This window comes from Mustela nigripes, chromosome 4, assembly GCF_022355385.1.
Source record: "Mustela nigripes isolate SB6536 chromosome 4, MUSNIG.SB6536, whole genome shotgun sequence".
Classification (NCBI taxonomy): domain Eukaryota; kingdom Metazoa; phylum Chordata; class Mammalia; order Carnivora; family Mustelidae; genus Mustela; species Mustela nigripes.
Window position 1 is genome coordinate 60,308,159 of NC_081560.1, and position 20,261 is coordinate 60,328,419.

At 38.5% G+C, this 20,261-nt stretch overlaps 1 protein-coding gene across 6 annotated transcripts in view; it reads left to right on the forward strand.

The window, feature by feature from the left end:
- The first annotated feature begins 14,568 nt into the window (after positions 1–14,568).
- The window catches only part of ETV1 (ETS variant transcription factor 1), a 93,793-nt gene continuing 88,100 nt past the window's right edge, over positions 14,569–20,261 (forward strand). For 2 of the 6 annotated variants that reach the window (XM_059396765.1, XM_059396768.1), the window contains exons 1-5: positions 14,569–15,052; positions 15,151–15,347; positions 15,485–15,616; positions 16,455–16,542; positions 17,927–17,974. In XM_059396765.1, the coding sequence (XP_059252748.1) occupies positions 15,572–15,616; positions 16,455–16,542; positions 17,927–17,974 (181 nt within the window). In that variant the 5' untranslated portion in view covers positions 14,569–15,052; positions 15,151–15,347; positions 15,485–15,571. Of the gene's footprint in view, positions 15,053–15,150; positions 15,348–15,484; positions 15,617–15,771; positions 15,959–16,454; positions 16,543–17,926; positions 17,975–18,136; positions 18,494–20,261 lie in introns of those variants that run through there. The other 4 variants (XM_059396764.1, XM_059396767.1, XM_059396766.1 and 1 more) reach the window with 3 other exon arrangements.

Consider the following 20,261-nt stretch of genomic DNA (forward strand, 5'->3'; position numbering starts at 1 on the left):
TAAAATGTAGCTGAGGTCAATTTCACAAAACATAAGACTGAAATCAAATAAGTTGTTTCACTGAGCCTCATTAATTCAATGGAGAGCCATATTTGGGGGTGGGGGTTGGGGATTGATGACATAGATCTGAAAATACTCTGAAAGTTAAAAGGTAGTTTAAACGTTGTATCCTTACCTGTACTGATATCAAGCCTTGTTACAGTCTACATTTACTTTATTTTTTTGCGAATATTCATGTTTTATTGGAGAAATAGTGCTATGTAACATTCCAGAATTCCATAGCCTTTAAGTGTTATATAATATGCAGTGCATTGAGGTATGTATTTCTTTTCTGTGCTCTGAAAAATAATGAGGGGTTAAAATAAGAGATTGAGGGGCCCATACTTTGGTTTGGGGATTGACATTAGGATAGTGGTTTTCCACTTCTGGCTCACAGTCGAATGCCTACACAGTAAACTCTTTTCACAAGTTATTATGGTCTGCATATTTATGTCCTTCCCAAATTCATATGTTGAAATCCTATCCACCAATATGATGGTATTAGGAAGTCAGGCCTTTGGGAAATAAATAGAATTAGATGAAGTCATGAGGGTAAAGCCCTCATGAATAGGATTAACATCCTTGTAAAAGTTGCAAGAATGCTGCCTGTGTCCACCCTCTGCTGTGTGAGAATACAAGAGAAGTAGGCAATTTGTGATCCAGAAGAGGGACATGACCATATTGGTGCCCTAATCCTGGACTTGTAGTCTTAATGTTTATAAATCAGCCAGGGAATGTTTGTTTTAGCAGCTTGAAGAGACTAAGGCACCCCCACACACATATACATACATATATAATGCATAGACAGTATGAGATCGTAGTAAATAATTCTTAGAACTTTTTCACCTATATGCTCTTTGTATTTTAAAAATGTTTCATTACAATGTATTCTTCCTTTATAAAAGAATTTTAGAGTTAAAGGTATTTCCCCTTTCTCCACTGATATCTACCCACCCGCACCCATGCCTTTTCTGATATTCTTTGGGTTCTTATCTGGCAAAATAAAGACTGTTAACTTTATGTTAGCACTTACATAGTTTTGTTTTGTTTTTGTTTTTGTTTTAATTTTACCAATCCCCAATCGAACCAAACTGATGAACTACTCAAGAACCCCCAACTCTTTATAAAAGATGCTCTGGTATTCCACATGACAAACAATTTCTCTTTTTTCCTGAATGAGCTCATTAAGGCTCAAGGTGCCAGAGAGACTGATAGCTTTAGGGCACTACAGAAAAAAAACAAAACAAAACTCAAAAAACCCAAAAATGGAACAAAAATGGAAGTGCAAGTATCATTTCATCAATACTAATCAATAGCAATTTTCTCCTATTCCTATTGTAACCATTTCTTAGGAAAGAATGTCTTTTATGTCCACATGGTGATATTAAATCAATAGAATTAGTAGCCCTTGGGGTCGACTCCTACTGCTGCTTTGTTGCTTTGTTTTTGCTCAGAAAATTAACACGAGTATTTCACCCACTTGAATCCATAGAGCTTTAGTCCTATACAATGTTCTCCCAGGGAAAAATAGTAGGTGTTCAAACACTTTTGATAAGTTTACTCGGTCTCAACCCCAACCCCTCACCATCCCCAACTCTAGGTGGCCCTAAACCACCTCCACTGAAATTTAGTTCACTGGGAACCTTCTCATATTAAAGGCTCTGGTAAGTGCCAACGGGATATTTGTTTTATTTTAGTTTAAATTAACTTAATTGCATTCAACTCAGCATTTCTTAAACTTACCCCAGCACAGCACCCCCCTGCCCCACAACACCTATTAGTGTTCCAAGATAACATCCTTCCCTCAGGACAAACTTTGAGAACTGTGTTCACTTTATTGTGTAATCACAGTCATCAAGACTACACTTAGAAAGTACTTGAAACCAGACTTGCACAATTCTTCAGCATCCATTCATTCATTTGTCTTGAGGTGAATGGGAGTTGAATGACCTGAGGTTTATGTCTCTGTTTCTCTGCTTACTGGTTCTATGACTTGTGGGTGAATCCTTTCCCTTTTTTGAGTATCGGTTTCCTTGACTTTATTTTCATTTATTTATTTATTTATTTATTTATTTATTTATTTATTTGAATTGTTTCACAGAGATGCCCATTTTATTGAAGAAACTTTATCAGACTTTATAAAGTTGCCCCACATTTCTGAATGTGAATCTTTATGTGAATCAAGCTTTATAATTGTTATTGGAAATAATGCTTCAGATTTAATGTTTACTTTGCCACATATACCTAAGCAGTTTTGAGACTTGACTTGTTAGGCAGATTCATTTTATTCAGGGGGGCTTGGTTAACCTGCATCATTAGCATATGTGTGAAATTAGAAGTACTTAGGGACCGCACTGTCTTCAGCTTTTTCTCACCAAGGCTAACCTCCAGGAGGTGTAGGTTAGCAGGAGGCTTGCTCTCATAGTGTATCCCTTTCTGTGGATTTTCCTAACCCAGTAAACAGATTTTTTTCAGCAGAGGGAAATGGAAGGTATAAAAGTAGGTGGGTAGCTTGTTCAGTGATTGAACCTAAAAATCAAGTGTGTATTTGGAAAAGCATACTTTGTAAGAACAACAGATTGTCAAAGGTTGCATGATGGGACAGTTCCAGGAAATCATAAAGGCCCTCAAGCGATCTCAAAATAATCAAGTTCAGGGTTTCCTTGACTTTAAAAAGGGCCACTAATACTGCTAGTGCTAGTGCTGTTCTCAAGACCTCATGAGAAAATCAAGCAATATATAAAGTGCTCAGTGCCCAGAGCAGAGCTCAGTGTTTCTTCCCACTCATCCCTCAACCTCCTATGTTTCACAAATGAGAACAGTTAAAAATGAACAACAACAACAACAAATTCTAATTAAAAACAAAACAAAACATTTTTCCCATTCAAGTTTTTATAATTCTGAGGAAATTGTCTACTTTACTCATCCTGGGTTAGTGGGCTACCTGTGATTTCCATGACTACTGAAAAAATAATTTTACATGAGACTAATTGCAAAGCAGATCAATTTTTAGAATAAACGTCCTCGAAAATGTCTCTTTAATTTCCATTTAATTGGAACAGATTCATTTGCCATCCTTATTCATGCAAAACTCCCATTGACATCACTTAGTTCCAAACTAAATTAAGTAATGTAAATGATAAAAGCAGAATCACTGCACAGAAGCAAGAATATTGGGCTCCTTCTGTGGCTCCACACAATTGCAGAATCTAGCAGAAGGGGACTCGGTGGCAGAACAAAGCCTGTGAGGCAAGACCCTAAGCGAAAGCATAAACAAGAAAAAGTGGAAATTGAGGTCCCTGTCATGGACATTCGGAGACAGGATTTATAGAAGAGAGTGAAAGATTCCATTTCGCCTTGAACATGCTTCTAATTAACTGTATTCATTCAAGGGGTACATGGTGCATGCTTAGTTTGAGCCAAGTCCAGTTTTAGGCAGGCTTGTAAACAATCCTTAAGACCACTGGGATCCACCCTACTTTCTAGAGCTTACAACTTGTGGTAGGCAGAGGAGGAGAGAGGAGGGGTCAGGAAGGAAACAAAAACTAGGACACATATGTACACGAGTTGGAAAATCTTATACAAGCTGAATCCTATGATGAAAATAAAACAGATTAATTTGCTAGAGAGAGTGAGTAGGAGAACCATGGGAGCATGTCATGAAAGGCCCTTCCAAAGGGGTGTTTTGTTGCTCTTGTATCTCTTTTAGTTTATGCTTCCCATTTGGTTGGGGGTGCTGTATGATCTGTGCACTTCTCATGTAAGACACTGCCTGGTACACTGTGGTAATGAATACTGAATAGAGAATTTAATAGTAGGAAATACATTCGAACTTCAGCATAAGGGATTTAGTTATTATTAGACATATCCCAACCCCGGAGTATTAAATCCCTAAATGGTATTGTTCCTCTAAGTTCTCGATTTCCTTTGTGTCTTAGTCTGCTCAGGCTGCTGTTATAAAATACTATAGGATAGGTGTCTGACACTTATTTTCTCACAGTTCTTAATATTGGAAATACGATATCATGGTGCCAGCATGGTCGTGTTCTGGGGCTCTCTCTTCATAGCCTGGCTTTTTCCTATGTGCCAACATGGCTTGCTTGTGAAGGGAGAAGGGGGGCATGGGGAGGGGAGAGGGTGGAAAGGAGGGACATTTGGGAAGGGAAGGCAGGAAGGAGGGAAGAAGAGAGGGACTGAGGGAGGGAAGGGAGAGAAATGGGGGGTGTGTGTGAGAGAAATCCCTTTCTATTCTTTTAAAGCCCCTAATCTGTCTTGAGGCCCCACTCTCACGATCTAATTTAACCCAAATTACTTCCCAGAGGCCTCCTCTCCCAATGCTATCACATTCCAGGTAGGGCTTCAACATAGGCGTTTTGAGGGGGATGCAAATATTTAGCCTGGAACATTGGTTTAACAGCTTTAAAAATAGGATGTTTTTACTAAACCTTTCAAGACATCACTCAACTATGTGTAGGAATACAGCCATAAATAAGATAAAGCCCTTGTTGCCGTAGAGCCTTACGTCTAATTTTGGAAGCCATTTTGAATACATTTGAATGGCAAATAAATCTGTTGACTCTGATAGATTGGATATTTTTAAGAGAAAAATGTCCTTATGAGGCACCTGGGTGACTCAGTAGGTTAAGCATCTGCCGTAGGCTCCGGGGCTCTGGGATTGCGCAGGGAGCCTGCTTCTCCCTTGCCCCTCCCCCTCCCCTCCTCCCTGCCCATTCTCTCTCTCTCTCAAATAAATAAATAAATAAAATCTTAAAAAAAAAAAAGTCTCATAGAGACCTTTAAATGGTCCCCAAATGATGACAGCCTCCTGATATTCACTGCTTTGTGCCATCCCTCTCTCACATTGGATTGGTCTTTGTGACCAATAGCATAGAGCAGAAGTGATCGTTTGTGACTTGCAAGGCTAGGACATAAAAGACTGGGGCCTCCATCTCGAGCTTTCTGTCTTTTCGGTTATTTGCACTTGGGAAGCCATGTCATCAGCAGCCCTACGGAGAAACCCTTGTGGTGAAAAACTAAGCTCTATAGCCTGTAGTCACAAGGATCTGGGACTGCCAACCACCACATGAGCAAGCTTAGAAGCAGATTTCCCTCCAGATGACTGCAGCTCTAGCCCACAGCTTGACTACAGTCTCAAAAGAGACCCTGAGCCAGAAACACCCAACTGAGCTGTTTCTAGATTCTTGATTGAGAGATACTGTGAGATAATAATCGTCAGTTGATTTTCGCTATTAAATTTGGAGGGTGTTTGTTACACAGTATAGATAAGTAATGAGTCTTTCAGGGCAGTTAGTTTGAGAAACAATGGTGTGGAGTGTTCTTGACGATTTTATTAGATAATGAAGGCTTAAGTAAGTTAACAAATTCTTATTAAGTATGGCTGGATGTGTTGGAGAATAAGACTTGTTATGGTGCTGATATCAAACTAGGTGAGCTACCTACCAATTCTTCTTCCTGCTGTAAGATTACATCATCCAGAATCAAGCACTGGTATCTTCAATTGTGTCACAAATGATTCAAATAACAACAATATATAAATAACTATAATGAATGTCATGGCTTTTTCCTCTATTTTAACTGATAACATTTATTATTTTAAGAATTCTGAGTGGATTTGGGGGGTGTGTGTGAGAATGTGTGTATGTTCCAACTCTAAATGCTAAATTGTTTTTAGGTCTCCTCCATACACACACCTGAGGCCATGGGGTTTTGCTTCCTGAATGCCTTTCTAATAATGGCTTCCTTCATTGACTCAAATGACACCCATCTTTCCTAACAAAGGTAAGGCTTTCGTTCATGATTAACTTTTTTTCTGGGTGGACTGTGTTGCCCTGAAATATATTTGATAAACTAATAAGCATTGATAATATTTGACAGAATGGAAACAGGGTGTAACTTCAATTTAGAATATAAAAGTGAACCAGGAATAAAAACCTGAGTTTTATTTAGAGTGTGTCATACAGATACAAAGAAGATTTGTAGCTTTCTTTGATGTGCTTACATGAAATGCCTGTAGTCAAACGGCTATTTTTAAACTTGAGAAGGAATTCAGGACAAAAGGAACATTTTAAATATAAAAGGGAATTCAGGAACATCACAAAGAAGTGAAATCACTATTACGAAGTTCAAAGACACATTGTTCTTCAAATACCAAGAATCTGACTTAAGTATCATTGGTGACCCTCATTCAAGGAAGACTTTCTAGGTTTTAAGGAAGTTACAGACATGAGGCTATTCTTTTGCCTCCTTTTTAGAAACTGTTCTGTTTTGGGCATCTATTCTATTTTACTTTCTTGAGATTACTTTCTCTGTTGTGCTTTCTTGTCAATTCTCTCTCTCCTTCAACTACCATGCTAGACTTTTTGAACCCTATAATGAGATCATAGAGGCAAGAAGACTGGCCTCTTGTGTCAGGCGTCAAGCGAGCCAACCACCAGAGACCAGGGGAGGTTCTGCTGTGTCAGTCCCTCACCTGAGGAGGATAATTATTAGAGACCAAGAATTGGTCCTCACATAGATGGGAAGGTAGAAAATTGTTTTAAACGTGGGTAGGAAGTCAGGCTGAGTGTTCCCAGGTGTCAAGGACATTTCTAAAAGTCATCCAGAAGGTCACAGTAATATAAATAATGGCATCAATGAGGATTAACTGAGAGTTGAGATGTGTTGTCTGACATCAGAGTAAAGTTCCAACAGATAAGAAACGTGACTTTTATGGAGTACCAACTCTGCAGTTTAAATACATCAGCTCGTTTCTCCCCCACAGCAATTTTGGAAAATAGATTTTATATCCATTATATAGATGTGGAAACTGAGACCTAGAAAGATAAGGTGATTTGCCTTGTGTTGGAGCCAATAATTCAAATCCATGACCCTCTGAGACCAACCCTCTTTCTATTATACTGGTTTTTTTCTCCTGTACTGTGGTTGATTAAAAGTAAGAAAGTCAGGGGGTTGCTTTCAAAAGGGTTCTAGGGCATCGAGTACAAACCCTTCATTTAATAAATTTTTAAAAAGGTCATATTTGTACAAGCTATGATTCTGAATTATATATTTCAGATACTTTGCTTTTGGCCCCATAAATATCACTGCTTTAGAAATCACAAAGAATGTTGTTATTGTTGTTTCTAAATGAGCTAAACCTACAAATGTGAGAAATATATTCAGTTGAGTGTAGCTTTTAATTTTCTTTTCTTTTCTTTTCTTTTAATGACATATAATGTATTATTTGTTTCAGGGGTTCCAGTCTGTGATTAATCAGTCTTACACAATTCACAGCACTCACCATAACACATACCCTCCCCAATGTCCATCACCCAGTCACCCCATCTGTCCCACCCTCTCCCCTCCAGCAACCCTCAGTTTGTTTTCTGAGATTAAGAGTTTCTTATGGTTTGTCTCCCTCTCTGGTTTCATCTTGTTTCATTTTTAGAGCAAAACTACTCAGGTAGTCAGCCCTTGCCAATTGCCCAACAGATTTTTGTTTTCAGAAAGTCATTGCTCATAACATTGCTTAAATATTTGAAATTTGTTTATATTTGTAGAGCAAGGCAGTTCAGGAGCATGCTATCCATTTACTGGATATCCATTCATCCTCCAGCAAGCATTTGACACCTTCTCTGTGTCAATGACTAAGGACACAATTGTAATCAAGATCCTAAGGAGTTTATCAAACAAAAGGCAGTAAGAAATATTTATACATAATTTGGAGCTATGGAAAAATGTCACCTTTGAGAGCCACGAAGGAGGAATTCTCCTAATTCTCCTTTGGGGATCATAATTGGGTAAAACAAACTCTTTCCAGGAAGACTTTCTAGAGGAGGTTACCTTGGGAAGCCAGCCTGGAAATACTATTCCTCCCAATGTCTAATACACATAAAAGGTTAGCTTGTTAGGTATTTTGAGTGTTCTCAAGTTGTGTCCCAGAGGAATAAAAGTCAATTTCTAAAATGGACCTTTAGAACCCTTTTTGTCTTTGTTAACTAATCCATCTTTTACATTTGGGGAAAGTATAGCAACCGTATCTCCATTTCTTGTTGTGGTCCAGAAAACAACTGTAAGAGTAGAGATTGGTGAACTTTGTTGCTGTTTTATTCTTTTTAATTTAATTTACTTATTTTATTTTATTTATTTTTGCTGTTTGTTTGAAAGTTACCAATGCCATGCTTTTGGTTTTTAAAAATGTAAGGTGTCATCTTTCTAAAGGAAAGGTTAGGATTTGTATTTTGTTCTTTGCTTATAAGCATAATTATTCCAGATTATGTATCATTTAAAAGTTATGATCCCTGACTACCTACATATATTGACCTTCTACAAATGGAAACTTCTTCGGTTCTTACAAAACTAATTCTAATCTAAACTACTAATTCATTCATTCTTTCAGTGGTGTAAAAAACTTGACTGTAATACATGCATATTGTAACCAACCCCTATAAGTACTAGGAGAAAAATTCAGTTACCTTTTACTTCACATTAATCAGATCTACTAGAGGTACATGTGACTAAAAATAAAAATGGTTGTATCCTTTTTGATGATCAAAAAAAAATCAACATGTTTAGATAAATATAGTATCTATAGAAAGAAAAAAGAAGCATAGATATATATTGTACATACTCAGTGGGGGTGATATTGCCCCCAAGTGTTGAAAATGCATTCTTGGAGGAATAGCTGTTAAGTATTATAATAGTTTGTGACTCTCCAAAGAAATACAGGACATGAACAGATACACAGTATATTTCTGATATTAAAATTTAATGAGAGGGCAGTTAGGGATAAAAAATGCCCGAAAAGTTTCCTTAAGGGGCAGTAATGAAACAATGTTGAGAAACTATGGTGTCTGTGTGTGTGTGTATGTGTGTGTGTGTGTGTATGTGTATTTTGTATGTGTATATATGTATACCTTTATGTGCTTTATTTTCAGTTTTGAACAAAAAGATTATATATTACTCTCTTTATTCTGTCTCATGCTTTTTTCACTTGACATGTTAAGCCACTTGGGAATCAGGGTTGACACATGCAAATGCTCACAGGGCTCATCTGGGTAACATTAACAAGAAAAAAATGAATTGGGGAAGAATGTGGACCATAGTAAAATTGAGAGCCCATGCTCCTTTACCCCTTAAGGAGTAACAATGTTCAGTTCCAGCTACTGTAGCCATGAAGGAATTTGGGCTCAGTGTTATTACATGCTCTCATTTGTCATGCAGTACTGGAAATCTGAATTTTAGAAGTTGACAGTGATTTCCCCATGAGGGTCAACATTTTGTGGGTCAAGCCAAACATGTCCTTGCTAATAAACATGCATGCCTCCCTTTGGATTTTAGTAGAAGTCCAATCCAGGTTTCTCAAGAAAGATTCAGAAACCAATTATAACAAAATGCCCTGCCACCAGATTTGTATGTGATGTGTTTGCTGGGCCCCAGCTCAGGCGTACTGAATTAGAAACTCTATGGATCCACCCAGGAATCCAAATTTTTAACATGGAGTTTCTTATGCAATCTTAAGTTTGTGAACCAAGGACATTGCATACTTTTTAACAGCGACACAACCAAAATTGAACTTCAAAACATGAAACTATAATACTTTTTAAAAATCATCCCCTTATCTATACTACATCTTCTTTAGACATGCATCAATCAATTGATGGACACTCGGCTGCTTTCATAGTTGGACTATTTTACATAATGCTGCTGTAAACATAAGGGTGCATGTATCCCTTTGAATTAGTTTTCTTGTATTCTTTGGGTAAATACCCATAGTGCCATTGCTGAATCATAAGGTAGTTTATTTTTTTTTAAACTTTTTGAGCAAGCCCCATGCTGTTTTCCACAGTGGCCACACCAGTTTGCATTCCCACCAGTCAAGTACCAGGGCTGCTTTTTCTCCAAATCTTCCCCAGTACTTGTTTCTTGTGTTGTCGAGTTTAGCTATTCTGACAGGTGTGAGGTTTTGATTTGCATCTCCCTGATGATCAGTGATGAGCATCTTTTCATGTGTCAGTTGGCCATCCGAAAGTCTTTTTAGGAGAAATGTCTGTTCATGTTTCTGGACATTTTTAATTGGATTATTTGCTTACTGGGTGTTGAGTCTTTAAGTTCTTTATATATTTTGGATAGTAACCCTTCACTGTATATGTCATTAGCAAATATCTTCTCCCATTCCACAGGTTGTGTTTTAGTTTTGTTCATTGTTTCATTCATTGTGGAGAAGCTTTTTAAACAGTGGACTATTAGCCATAAAAAAGGATGAAATTTTGCTATTTGTAATGACGCAGATAGAGCTAAAGAGTATAACGCTAAGTAATATAAGTCAGAGAAAGGCAAATACCATATGATTTCACTCATGTGGAATTTAAGAAACAAACAAGTATAGAAAAATAAATGAGAGAGAGACAAGTCAAGAAACACTCTTAATTATAGAGAATAAGCCGATTGTTACCAGAGGGGAGGGCTGAGGGAGACTGGATTGAGCCGGTGATGGAATTAGAGTGCACTTGTGAAGAGCAGCGGGTATAGAAGTGTTGTTACCGTCCTGCACACCTGAAACTAAACTCTCAGGAGGGAAAATAAAAACTTCAAAACAGAAACCATTCCCTTATTGATGGGAATTGAAATTGCTTCTAAATTTTTCCCTCTCTAAATAATACTTCAGCAAACATTCTTATGCACATTGCTTTTAGTTTTATAGGGTAGATTCCAAATCAGATTATGGGGTCCAATTTTAGGATCTAGTAGATACTCTAAAATTACTTTAAAAATGTTGCATAAAGTCACATTCTGACCAGCAATATATGTGAGTGCCCCCTTATCCCAATACTGACATCCCTGGGTAGTACAAAATTTTTTAACATTCTTTCTTATTTATTTTTTTAAAGATTTTATTTATTTATTTGACAGAGAGGGAGAGAGAGAGGACAAGTGGGGGAGTGGCAGGCAGAGGGAGAAGCAGACTCCTCTCCAAGCAAGGAGCCTGATGTGGGGCCAATATTCTTTATTTTTTAAATGCATAATATTCTGACTTCTTGTATAATTAAGATTTTTTAAATCATGTGTTTGCCTTTCCTCTTGGGAAGTTTGCAGATAGCCCCAGGCTGATAATGGCAGGTTTGATAGTTAGACCCAAGACCTTCAGTTTCTTTGATACCTTCCCTTCTTCCTAGGCTCCACCCTCCCATCAAATCCCTGCTTGTTCTTCTCACAGGGCGGCCACTAAGCTATTAATTATCTTTCACCATTTTGGCAGGTCTCTAAGTTTTCTTTTGGAACTATAGTCATCTGTTTATTTCCTTTGCACATTTGGCTACTTAGTAGTTGATTTTTTTTTCTTACCTATTTGATGTAGCTTTGTGCAAACTAGGCCATAAACAATTTGCTTTATATATTTTTAAGAAACAAATGATAAAAGTTACTATTTTACTTAATAATCAACCCAATTTGAACAAATTTTATTTAATTTTAATCATATTAATAATTTAAAACAAGAAATATATTTTTTCTTTTTTTGCTGCTTTTAGAAACTCATCATTTAACATCATGCATTTTCAGTATAATGCTATAATAAGTTAACTGCAGAAAAGCCACTAAAGAATGTTATTTTATTTTATTAAATAACAGCAAAGGAACTGTAAAGATTTAAGTAGCTTATATGAAAGTTAAAATCTTTCCAAACTTGGATATGAATTTTTTTTTCTAAGGTGGGGGCTTTCTCTCAAGAGCTTCTATTTCAAAACCCAAATGGGATTTCAAAATACGAGTAAATAAATGTCAAAGCCTCTTGGCCTCTTCTCTGCCATTCTTTGCCTGAAATCCTGCCAAAATGAAATTTTCCATTCAAGGACTGGCATTTACTAAGCTGATTTTTCTTAAAGACTCACTTTCAAAAGTAGTGGAAATTCTGAGCAACTTTTGACGTTCCTCTCTGTGGATAGAACAGCTTCCTCTCTATAGACATTTTCCACAATGGCAACTTTTTCTGAAAAACGAATTTTTCAGTCCTTGAAATATGTTAGGCATCTAGATCTATTGTTTTTTTTTTTTTTTTTTTTTTTTCCCCAGTGCCAAACCCAGAAGATAAACAGCAGCCAAACTAAAAGCTAGTGTTTCACTAGGTATCATAGCACAAAAAGGAAAGAGAAAGGGCAGAAGAAAAGTGGGAGAAAGGAGCATGGTCCAATAGTTCACTTGCTAGAGGGGCACATTTAGCTCAGAAAAATTGTGCTGTCTCAACAAAACTGAGCTGTAGCGAGACTGACTGTCTGCTTATTCACATAACATCATTTTCAATTACTGTTCAGATCAAATACTTAAGAGCTGAGTGCGTTTAAAGAATCCAAAGGCGTAACTATGGAGCCCCCCCCCCACTCCCGCCCCTCCGCCGCCCTCACTACAGAGTAAAATCGGAGGATTAGGGCGCAGCTTCTTTTTGCCAGTCTAGCGCTGGTGGGGAGAAGGGGGAGTGCTTAGCGGAGCCTGTGAAAGAGTGAGGACTTGGGAAGTGGAAACTAAAACTGTCAGCCAGAAAAATCCTGCAGTATTCCTAAATGAAAGTTCAAAAAGTTAACAAGGAAACTGTGGGATGAATGAAAGTTAAAATCGAAAACTACAGGAAGCTGGTTGAGAAAACTGAAATCTGCAATCGAACTTTGCACTTCTAAAAGCAATGGCTTGACGCCCAAGTTAGTAGTCTGTCCTTAGGCTTTCTCCCTGCTCCTTTTCCCAGCTTTTCGCGTAGTAAATGCACCCTGAGATTGTCGCCCCGTGAGCCTTTAATTTCTGAGTTCCTTTCCTCTTGTTCTCAGACCTAAGCCTCCTTTTCCTCCAATAGTATTTGTTCAGAGACGAATTATAGCGGAGATGGAGGGGTAGAAAAAAGTTTTTTGGTTTGGGAAACTTGGGCCTTTGTTGTGTCATTTCCCCTGCCCCTCCACGCCCCCAACCACGTGACCAGGAAAGGCCGGAATTTTGTGAATGGAGCCGAAAGGTGGCTGCAGGGGCGGGAGAAGCTCCGCCCCTTCCCTTGAAGCGGCCAATCTCCTAGCGGAGCGCTGCGGGGTCAGCAATACACAACAATGGGCTGTGAACATACGGTACATTATTGGCTGAGGCGAGCACCTCGCGGGGGCCTCCCCTGAAGCTCCGCCCCCTCCCGGTTGCCCTGGATACCCGTCAGGCTCTGGCCGCTGAGAAGGTCTTTGGAAACTGTTGCTCACGTTACCCAGGCTGGTTTATCCTGGGAATGCTGGGCGGCAGGACACCCTTGCAAATGGCTCCCCGCCTGACTGCACCCTCGATGTACCCCAGAGCCTTGGAGACCCAGGCTGTGCCCGGAACCCTTCCGTGGCCAAGGTTAAACTGCAGTTCCCGCCCCAAATGCCTGTAGGTGCTCGCGTTTGCACGGGCTGCTCGTACTCACTAGTTTCGGAATGCACCGTGGGTGTCCTTGCTGCTCACAAGTACTGGGTGTTTCCCAGTTAATACTTTTTCTGTTGTTGTTTATTTAAAAAAAATATATATGTATATGTATATATTTTTTACATAGATCTTTACCCTCCTAGTTCCCTCCTTGGGTCTGGAATGGAGTCTTGTGGGCTCACACTCTCTTGTAAATGAGTCTCCATCACGTTCCATTTAAGGAAGGAAACTTTCAAATAGAAATTGAGAACTGCAGCACGTTTCCCTACGGGCGGAACAGCTGCCGGAAACGTCCTTTGGTCTTCAGCTCTGATCGCCATCAGGATCACAAGAGAATTTCAACACCACTAAGTGCCTGGTCCCATCCTCACGGCCTCCCATCTACTGTCGGTCCGAGGCTGCTTCCAAAGCGACTTTTTTTTTTTTTACAGCTCCAAGCCTCATAGGTGCGTCAGGGCAAGTGGTTTCAGAGTTGCAGCCCACACTTTTTAACATCCCAATCATTGTCCTTGAAACTCGAGCCCCTTCACCGCTCGCCCCCAGCTCCGGGCTCTGGCGGTTTAAAAGCTGGAGAGGAAGTGAAAGCGTCAAGTACAGTAAGTGACACCCTCCACCTCCGTGTGTACATAACAAAAGCTCAGGAAATGTGCGGGTCCCTAGGATATCCGAGCCACCCCATTCCCCACCCCCCGGTCCTCCCCCCACCTCCACAGTGGGCTGGATGCATCTTGTCCCCGTGCACGTGTAGGATACATTTGCTTTTTATACTTTTCCTCACCTAGATTGGTCTGTGGTCCTGCTAAAATTCCCTCCCAACACAACCGCTCCTAACAAGCCATTCCTCAGTGCTTTCACTCATAGATTATTTTACTGTCCCATGAATGATAGGGTCTTGTTTTACTTGAGGGTGGCCGTTAAAAAGTGGCGCTGGGTGTTGAAAAACGGGCAAAGAATTTGGGCCAAAAGCTTAGTGGAAAAAGTCTAAGGACCGAGGTGGGCGCCTTATCAGGTTAAAAGTGTGTGTGTGGGGGGGAGGTACGGTGCTGGAGATGTTGAGGGAGAGGATTCGGGGGAGTAAGGAGGCATGGGCTTAGTGGGTCGCACTTCAGAGTATATACCCGAACCGAACAAAAGTGACTGAGGCAATCAGCCCAATAGTGGACGAAACGCACCGGTAAGGAATACTAGCGACTCGATACACATGGCTTCAGTGTCCCTTCAGGGACAATAAGCAGCGCGTTAGGAAGGCAGTTGATTTCCTCCGTAGCGTTTGCAGGCTGTGGATACTGCGCAGCCCACGGAGCATCGGCTGGGAAGAGGGGCGCGAGAGATCCACGAGAAGGGGCAGCAAGCCGCCTGATTGACAGCTCGAAATCTGATCTTGTGAAAGAGACGCGGAGCCAATGGGAGGCAGCGATCCATCAGTTTGGATTGGAGGCCCCTGGAGGAGAAGTAGAGGAAAAACCACCGAATTGAGCTCTGTCAGAGGCGCTTTCGGCTTCCAAAGGGGAAGTGCTGGGCAATAATTAATGTTTTTATTAAATTTGGAGGGAATTTTTTGCAGCCGTTCGCCTAGCGTGGCCTTCAGGTGGGTCTTTCCAACAACTTTTTATGTCTCTCCAGATAATTGCATGGTTGTGGGTTGCAAAAACTATCCTTACGAAAGAGGTGTCTCCGTCTCTTTAGTCCCGTTAGGTGCAAAGCAAGTCTCGTTGATCGCCATTGCTAGTTTTGCACACGTTTGCGAATCAGAGCTGCCCGGGTTACACCGACCGCGCAGGGAAACATCGAGAGTGTAAATAAATACATCGCCTCTTGTTCGGATTTTTGCTACTGCCGAAAATATGTAAATTGTGAACTCTCTTGGCTCTCTTTGGATCCAGGTGAAGGAGGCGGTGTAGGGAGGGTTATTTTTGTGAATGGGACTGTTGGAGGGTAATTAGCTATGCAAATTCAAGAGCTTCATTCATGACTTTTTTTTTTTTTTTTTAAGCCTAAAAGCCATCTTGTTCCCCTCTAGGTTGATAGAAGTCCAGATCCCGAGGAAATCTCCAGCTAAATGCTCAAAATATAAAACACTCAGCTGAGATTTGCGAAGAGAAGCAGAATGGATGGATTTTATGACCAGCAAGTGCCTTACATGGTCACCAATGTGAGTGATCAGTTCGAAAGTTGCTGTTTATAAACTTGACTCCAAGGGGGGGAGGGGGGCGGAGGGAGAGAATGAGAAGGGAGGGGGTAAGGGGGCTGGGATTGCAGATACTTTATCTGCTTTGTTGCCACTGTAGGGCGACTCTGCTTCTAGAAGCCCAATCTTCAAAATGAGCTTACCTTTCAGTGATTTGGATAAGGCATAGTTCTGTTTTTAAGACCCCCCCCCTTTTTTTTTCTGATTAAAGTGCCCAAGATGAGTCGAAGAGGAGACGGAGGGCAGCAGCAGCTGCTGCACTCAAAGTTTTTGGCTGGGTTTGTCTGCCACATTGAAAAGAATGAAGTTGAGACAAATGCTGACACTTTTTGTTTACATGGGGTGTTTTTGTTTCTTTTTTAATCGTCTCATTTTTTTCCTCAGGCTTTTTTTTTTTTTTTTTCTTTGTAAATTTCACCACTCTATTTTTATTTTTTGTTTTGGGGGGTGGTATGAGAGAATAAAATTCACGGTATTTTAGTCTAGCTTTGATCCAGCTAAAAACGACTTTAAGTGTGATTGCTTAATGTTGTTTTGATGCTGAGATGCCATGAATATATGACTGATAAGTAGTAGTGTGTTAGCTTGGCATTGGGAAGCAACTCTCCCTGGTTGCTGAATTCTCAGCCTAAGCTTTCACCGTCAAGTGAACGCTGAAAATGAGTATTAGAATGGATACTATGGACTTTTATTCTTTTATTTAGGGAAAGGATCCCGCAGACTTATATATGCATGTGTCTTTTGTGTGTGTGACTTCTGAGGTTTACATTTTTTTTAAAGGATTTTATCTTTCCCTTTGTAGAATCAGCGTGGGAGAAATTGTAACGAGAAACCAACAAATGTCAGGAAAAGAAAATTCATTAACAGAGATCTGGCTCATGATTCCGAAGGTGAGGTTTGATTTTTACCTATCCTCTCCATCCTTATCAAGGAGAGGAGCACTTCAGTCTTAGCTTAAAAATAAGAATCTTTCAAATCACTGCCTTTAACTGAGACTTTTACTTGGAGCAATTAACATAATGTGACAGTTTGCACTGGAGGATATTTTATGGCCCTGTCACACACTAATGAAGGAAATAAAAACTTAACAGTGACATCCTTCTTTTAATCATTCTTTTGTGTTTAAGTACTCTTGTCCATATGGCACATAACTAATCCCATACACCGAGGTAACAATCTAAAAATATCCAACACCGTGGGGCAAAGTAAGCAGCTAGGTATACTACTTAATTTCTTCTTTCCACTTTATTAGAAGTTAAAAGCTGTATATCATTGTTTGATAGCCCATTCCCCTTACACTAAAACCATTTACTGTTAGCAAACTTTTCAGGGATGATTTTGATGACTACATGGTAAGGTCATAATATTTTGTTTATGGGCCTTCAAGTGTTCACTGAATCATAATTAAGGCCTAATTTATAATTAGTATACCTGTTTGGGAGATTAGGTTACAGATTTTTTTTTTTTCTATGCACTGTTTGTTAGGAGGTCAATTTATTATAAAGTATTCCAACTATATGGGAGCATTCATAATGAATTTAATTACTTAGATTTAATGATCAAAGTTCAGTTTGGCATTTTGATTAGGCATGTTGAATTCTGAAACCTAACTCAAATTTTAATACATATTGGATACCCTTTCCCTCCCATTATGACAGAATACACAGTTTTGGGCTTGATAATAAACAGGTGCTAGGGAATTATCTCACTTTGACTTTTGTAAATCTATTAATGTAGAAATTTTCCTCTAAGATCTTGTATTTAAAAGTTGTCCCTTTTAGTTTGGAGGCTTTGAAACTCAAAGCATACAGTGCTTTAAGAATTATACCATGTGCTGTTCCCATCTTTTATATAAGGTTCAGAAGATAAAAAGAAAGTGATTGTCAGTCTTTCTACTCTTTCCTCTGCAAGAGTTGACTCTATTTAAGAAGGTTTTACACGATAGGCACACCTTCACCTGAGCCTTTTTGAATCCTAGTATATGTATATTTGATGTCCCTAATCTTATTTATTAAGTTATTTGTTAAAAGGGGGGGAAATATTGCCTTCATTATTTAATTCACTAAAAAATTTCATAGAGAAGTATTGCTTAATAGCCATTAAAATGGCAGGATTACTGAGGTATTTAAGTCATGAATCCTATTTTCTTTTTATATTGACTTCTTTCTCCAAATTAAATTGATACTTAATACCAATTTCATGACACATGTTTCCATTTAATGGAGTCTAAAGGTTTTTCAAATCTTTTGTTTATGTCTCTGACTTGTTTTTTAGAACTCTTTCAAGATCTAAGTCAATTACAGGAAACATGGCTTGCAGAAGGTAAGGCAAAAAAATTGCTTTAAAAGGAGGGGAGAAGCAACTCTAGAAGGGGAAAAAAAAGTCCTGAACTTGCTGTCTTAATGTTCAGCCCAATTAATTGAGCTCTAAAAGAGCCACCTCATGTGTCATGCATACATTAGAGTCTCTGATGAGTTTGTCTTTGGGGAATCTGGGGCTGCACTACCCAGTGTCATCACAAATTACCAGGAGAAATTGCTTCCAGCTCACAATCACATCTGCTTTTGGCAAGAACTAATGCACCAAGACTTCAAGTTCTAAGCCTCTGTTCAGATTTTAATTGCAATTGATCAGGTTTATATTATTGTACCTCGAGAGACCTCCTAGAGCCAGAACCCGGCTTGCTGTTTCTTTTAGAGCAGCGCATATCATTATTTGGTGTTCTGGTGGAGGACTTTTCTGATGGCAGAAATTAGTTTCTCTGGGTTCATCAGGACGGGATGCTTCAAGATTTAAGTGCAAGTGTCTTCTTCCCACCTTGTTCACAACACAGAACGTTAGGTGTGTATCCAGTACTTAGGAAATCTATGGCTTTAAAAAAAATCTTTGGGGGATTTGAGAATTTAAAGAAATGTTTTTCTATTTGTTACTGTTATGTGATATTTGCTGAAACTGATTTTTGCTTTTGTGTCACTTTTATTAGGATTTATTTACTATAGCAAGGTGAAATGTAAAGGCATTACTCTTATTTTTAATTACTTTTTAGTAAAATTTTGTGTTGTAATCTATTGTTATCTTTTATTGGGTAAAACTTTATTTTATAGGAACAATGAGATACTGCTTCAATACAGCTTAATACAACTCGAGAAATGACTAATGTTGAGGGACTTTTGTTGGTGTCCATACTTTGAGAGTTTCTCTTTTTGGATTTGTCATAAATGTGAAATATTAATTTTGTCCTATGATGTGTTTTATGGGAAACACAAAGAGAAAATTCCATCTATTTAAGCTTTGAGTATAATTTGTATTTCTCTCTGTATGTTATCTGGCAAACATGCAATTTTTGGAACAGATTTTTAAGGTTGTTAAAAGAAGAGAGTCTCTTTTTAAATGGAACCCAAGTGTGGCTGTTGCTACTTGGAGCCAGACTGCAACGTTTTATCGGTGGTCTTGCTTGCAGTTCATCAAGTTGCTGTTAGCATGTAAAATAAGTTTCTTTGTTTTGCTGATATTCTAGTTCTCCAAAAAGCTTTTGCAGTCTGTATAGATCTTTTAAGTTAAATAGCTCTTCTAGTAGCCCTTTGAAAGGGTGGTTTCATTTGCATGTTCATAAAAGGTAAGTATTAATGACAGTTTTAGTTATATTTAAAGGTCATTTTGCTTGTCTCTGTAAATGAAACTTACTGCAATAGATTACTTACTCTTGCAACATAAACCATACAGTCAAACCTAACTTTTTCAAGAAAAATTTGCACAGAGGTCGTTGTGTTAACTTTGATCAGGTAGTTTTGCCAAGTTGGAGGTTGTGAGGACATTACATTTATGAGGAAACGTGTTCGCTTATCTAAAATAATTTGAAGTATCTATTTTGATTGTTCTCAAAGGTTTGTTGGTTCTTAGATGTTTAAGTCTCATTGATTCCAAGTCAGTGCACTTGCTGGCAGATTTTGCCTGTGCATAGCAACTCTGTTTCTGGGATTTTAAAATGCGGATTCTGTGACAGACTCTTACATTCTGTAATCAGTTTTAGTACAGTCTTTGACTTGTTTTATTTATTTGTCGCTCGGTAAGTGATTTGAATAACTTATCCAAGTTAATCTTTTAAAACTCTGCACTGAATATATTCTTACCCATGATTATTAGTATACCTGTAAATCAGATTTGAAGACTTAACTTTATATAAAATAAACCTAAAAAATGACTGATGTATTTGGAGGAACATGGACCTTTACTTAGAAAATAATTCATAAGCTTAAATAAGTTAAGGAATTAATCCTTGGGGTGTTTTATTGAATACCCAGGTGGGCGACTGTTTACAAACTATGGATAAAACTGCATTTTACAATAATATAAACAGTTTTCTGATTAGTTTACATTAATTTATCCTATCATGATATAAGTAAAATATTATTAATAGGACTTTTAAAATCTAAGAATGGGCAGTTTTTTTTTTTTTTTACTATTTGTTAATAGTTTGCATTTTTTATTTTTAACAATTCTGTATCATTATATTATTTGTTTTAGCATTTTAACTTATCTCATATCTTGAACTAAGAAGAGATCTTAAAATTATAGTGGGTTATAAGGACAACTAGAGTTGTCCTTCTGG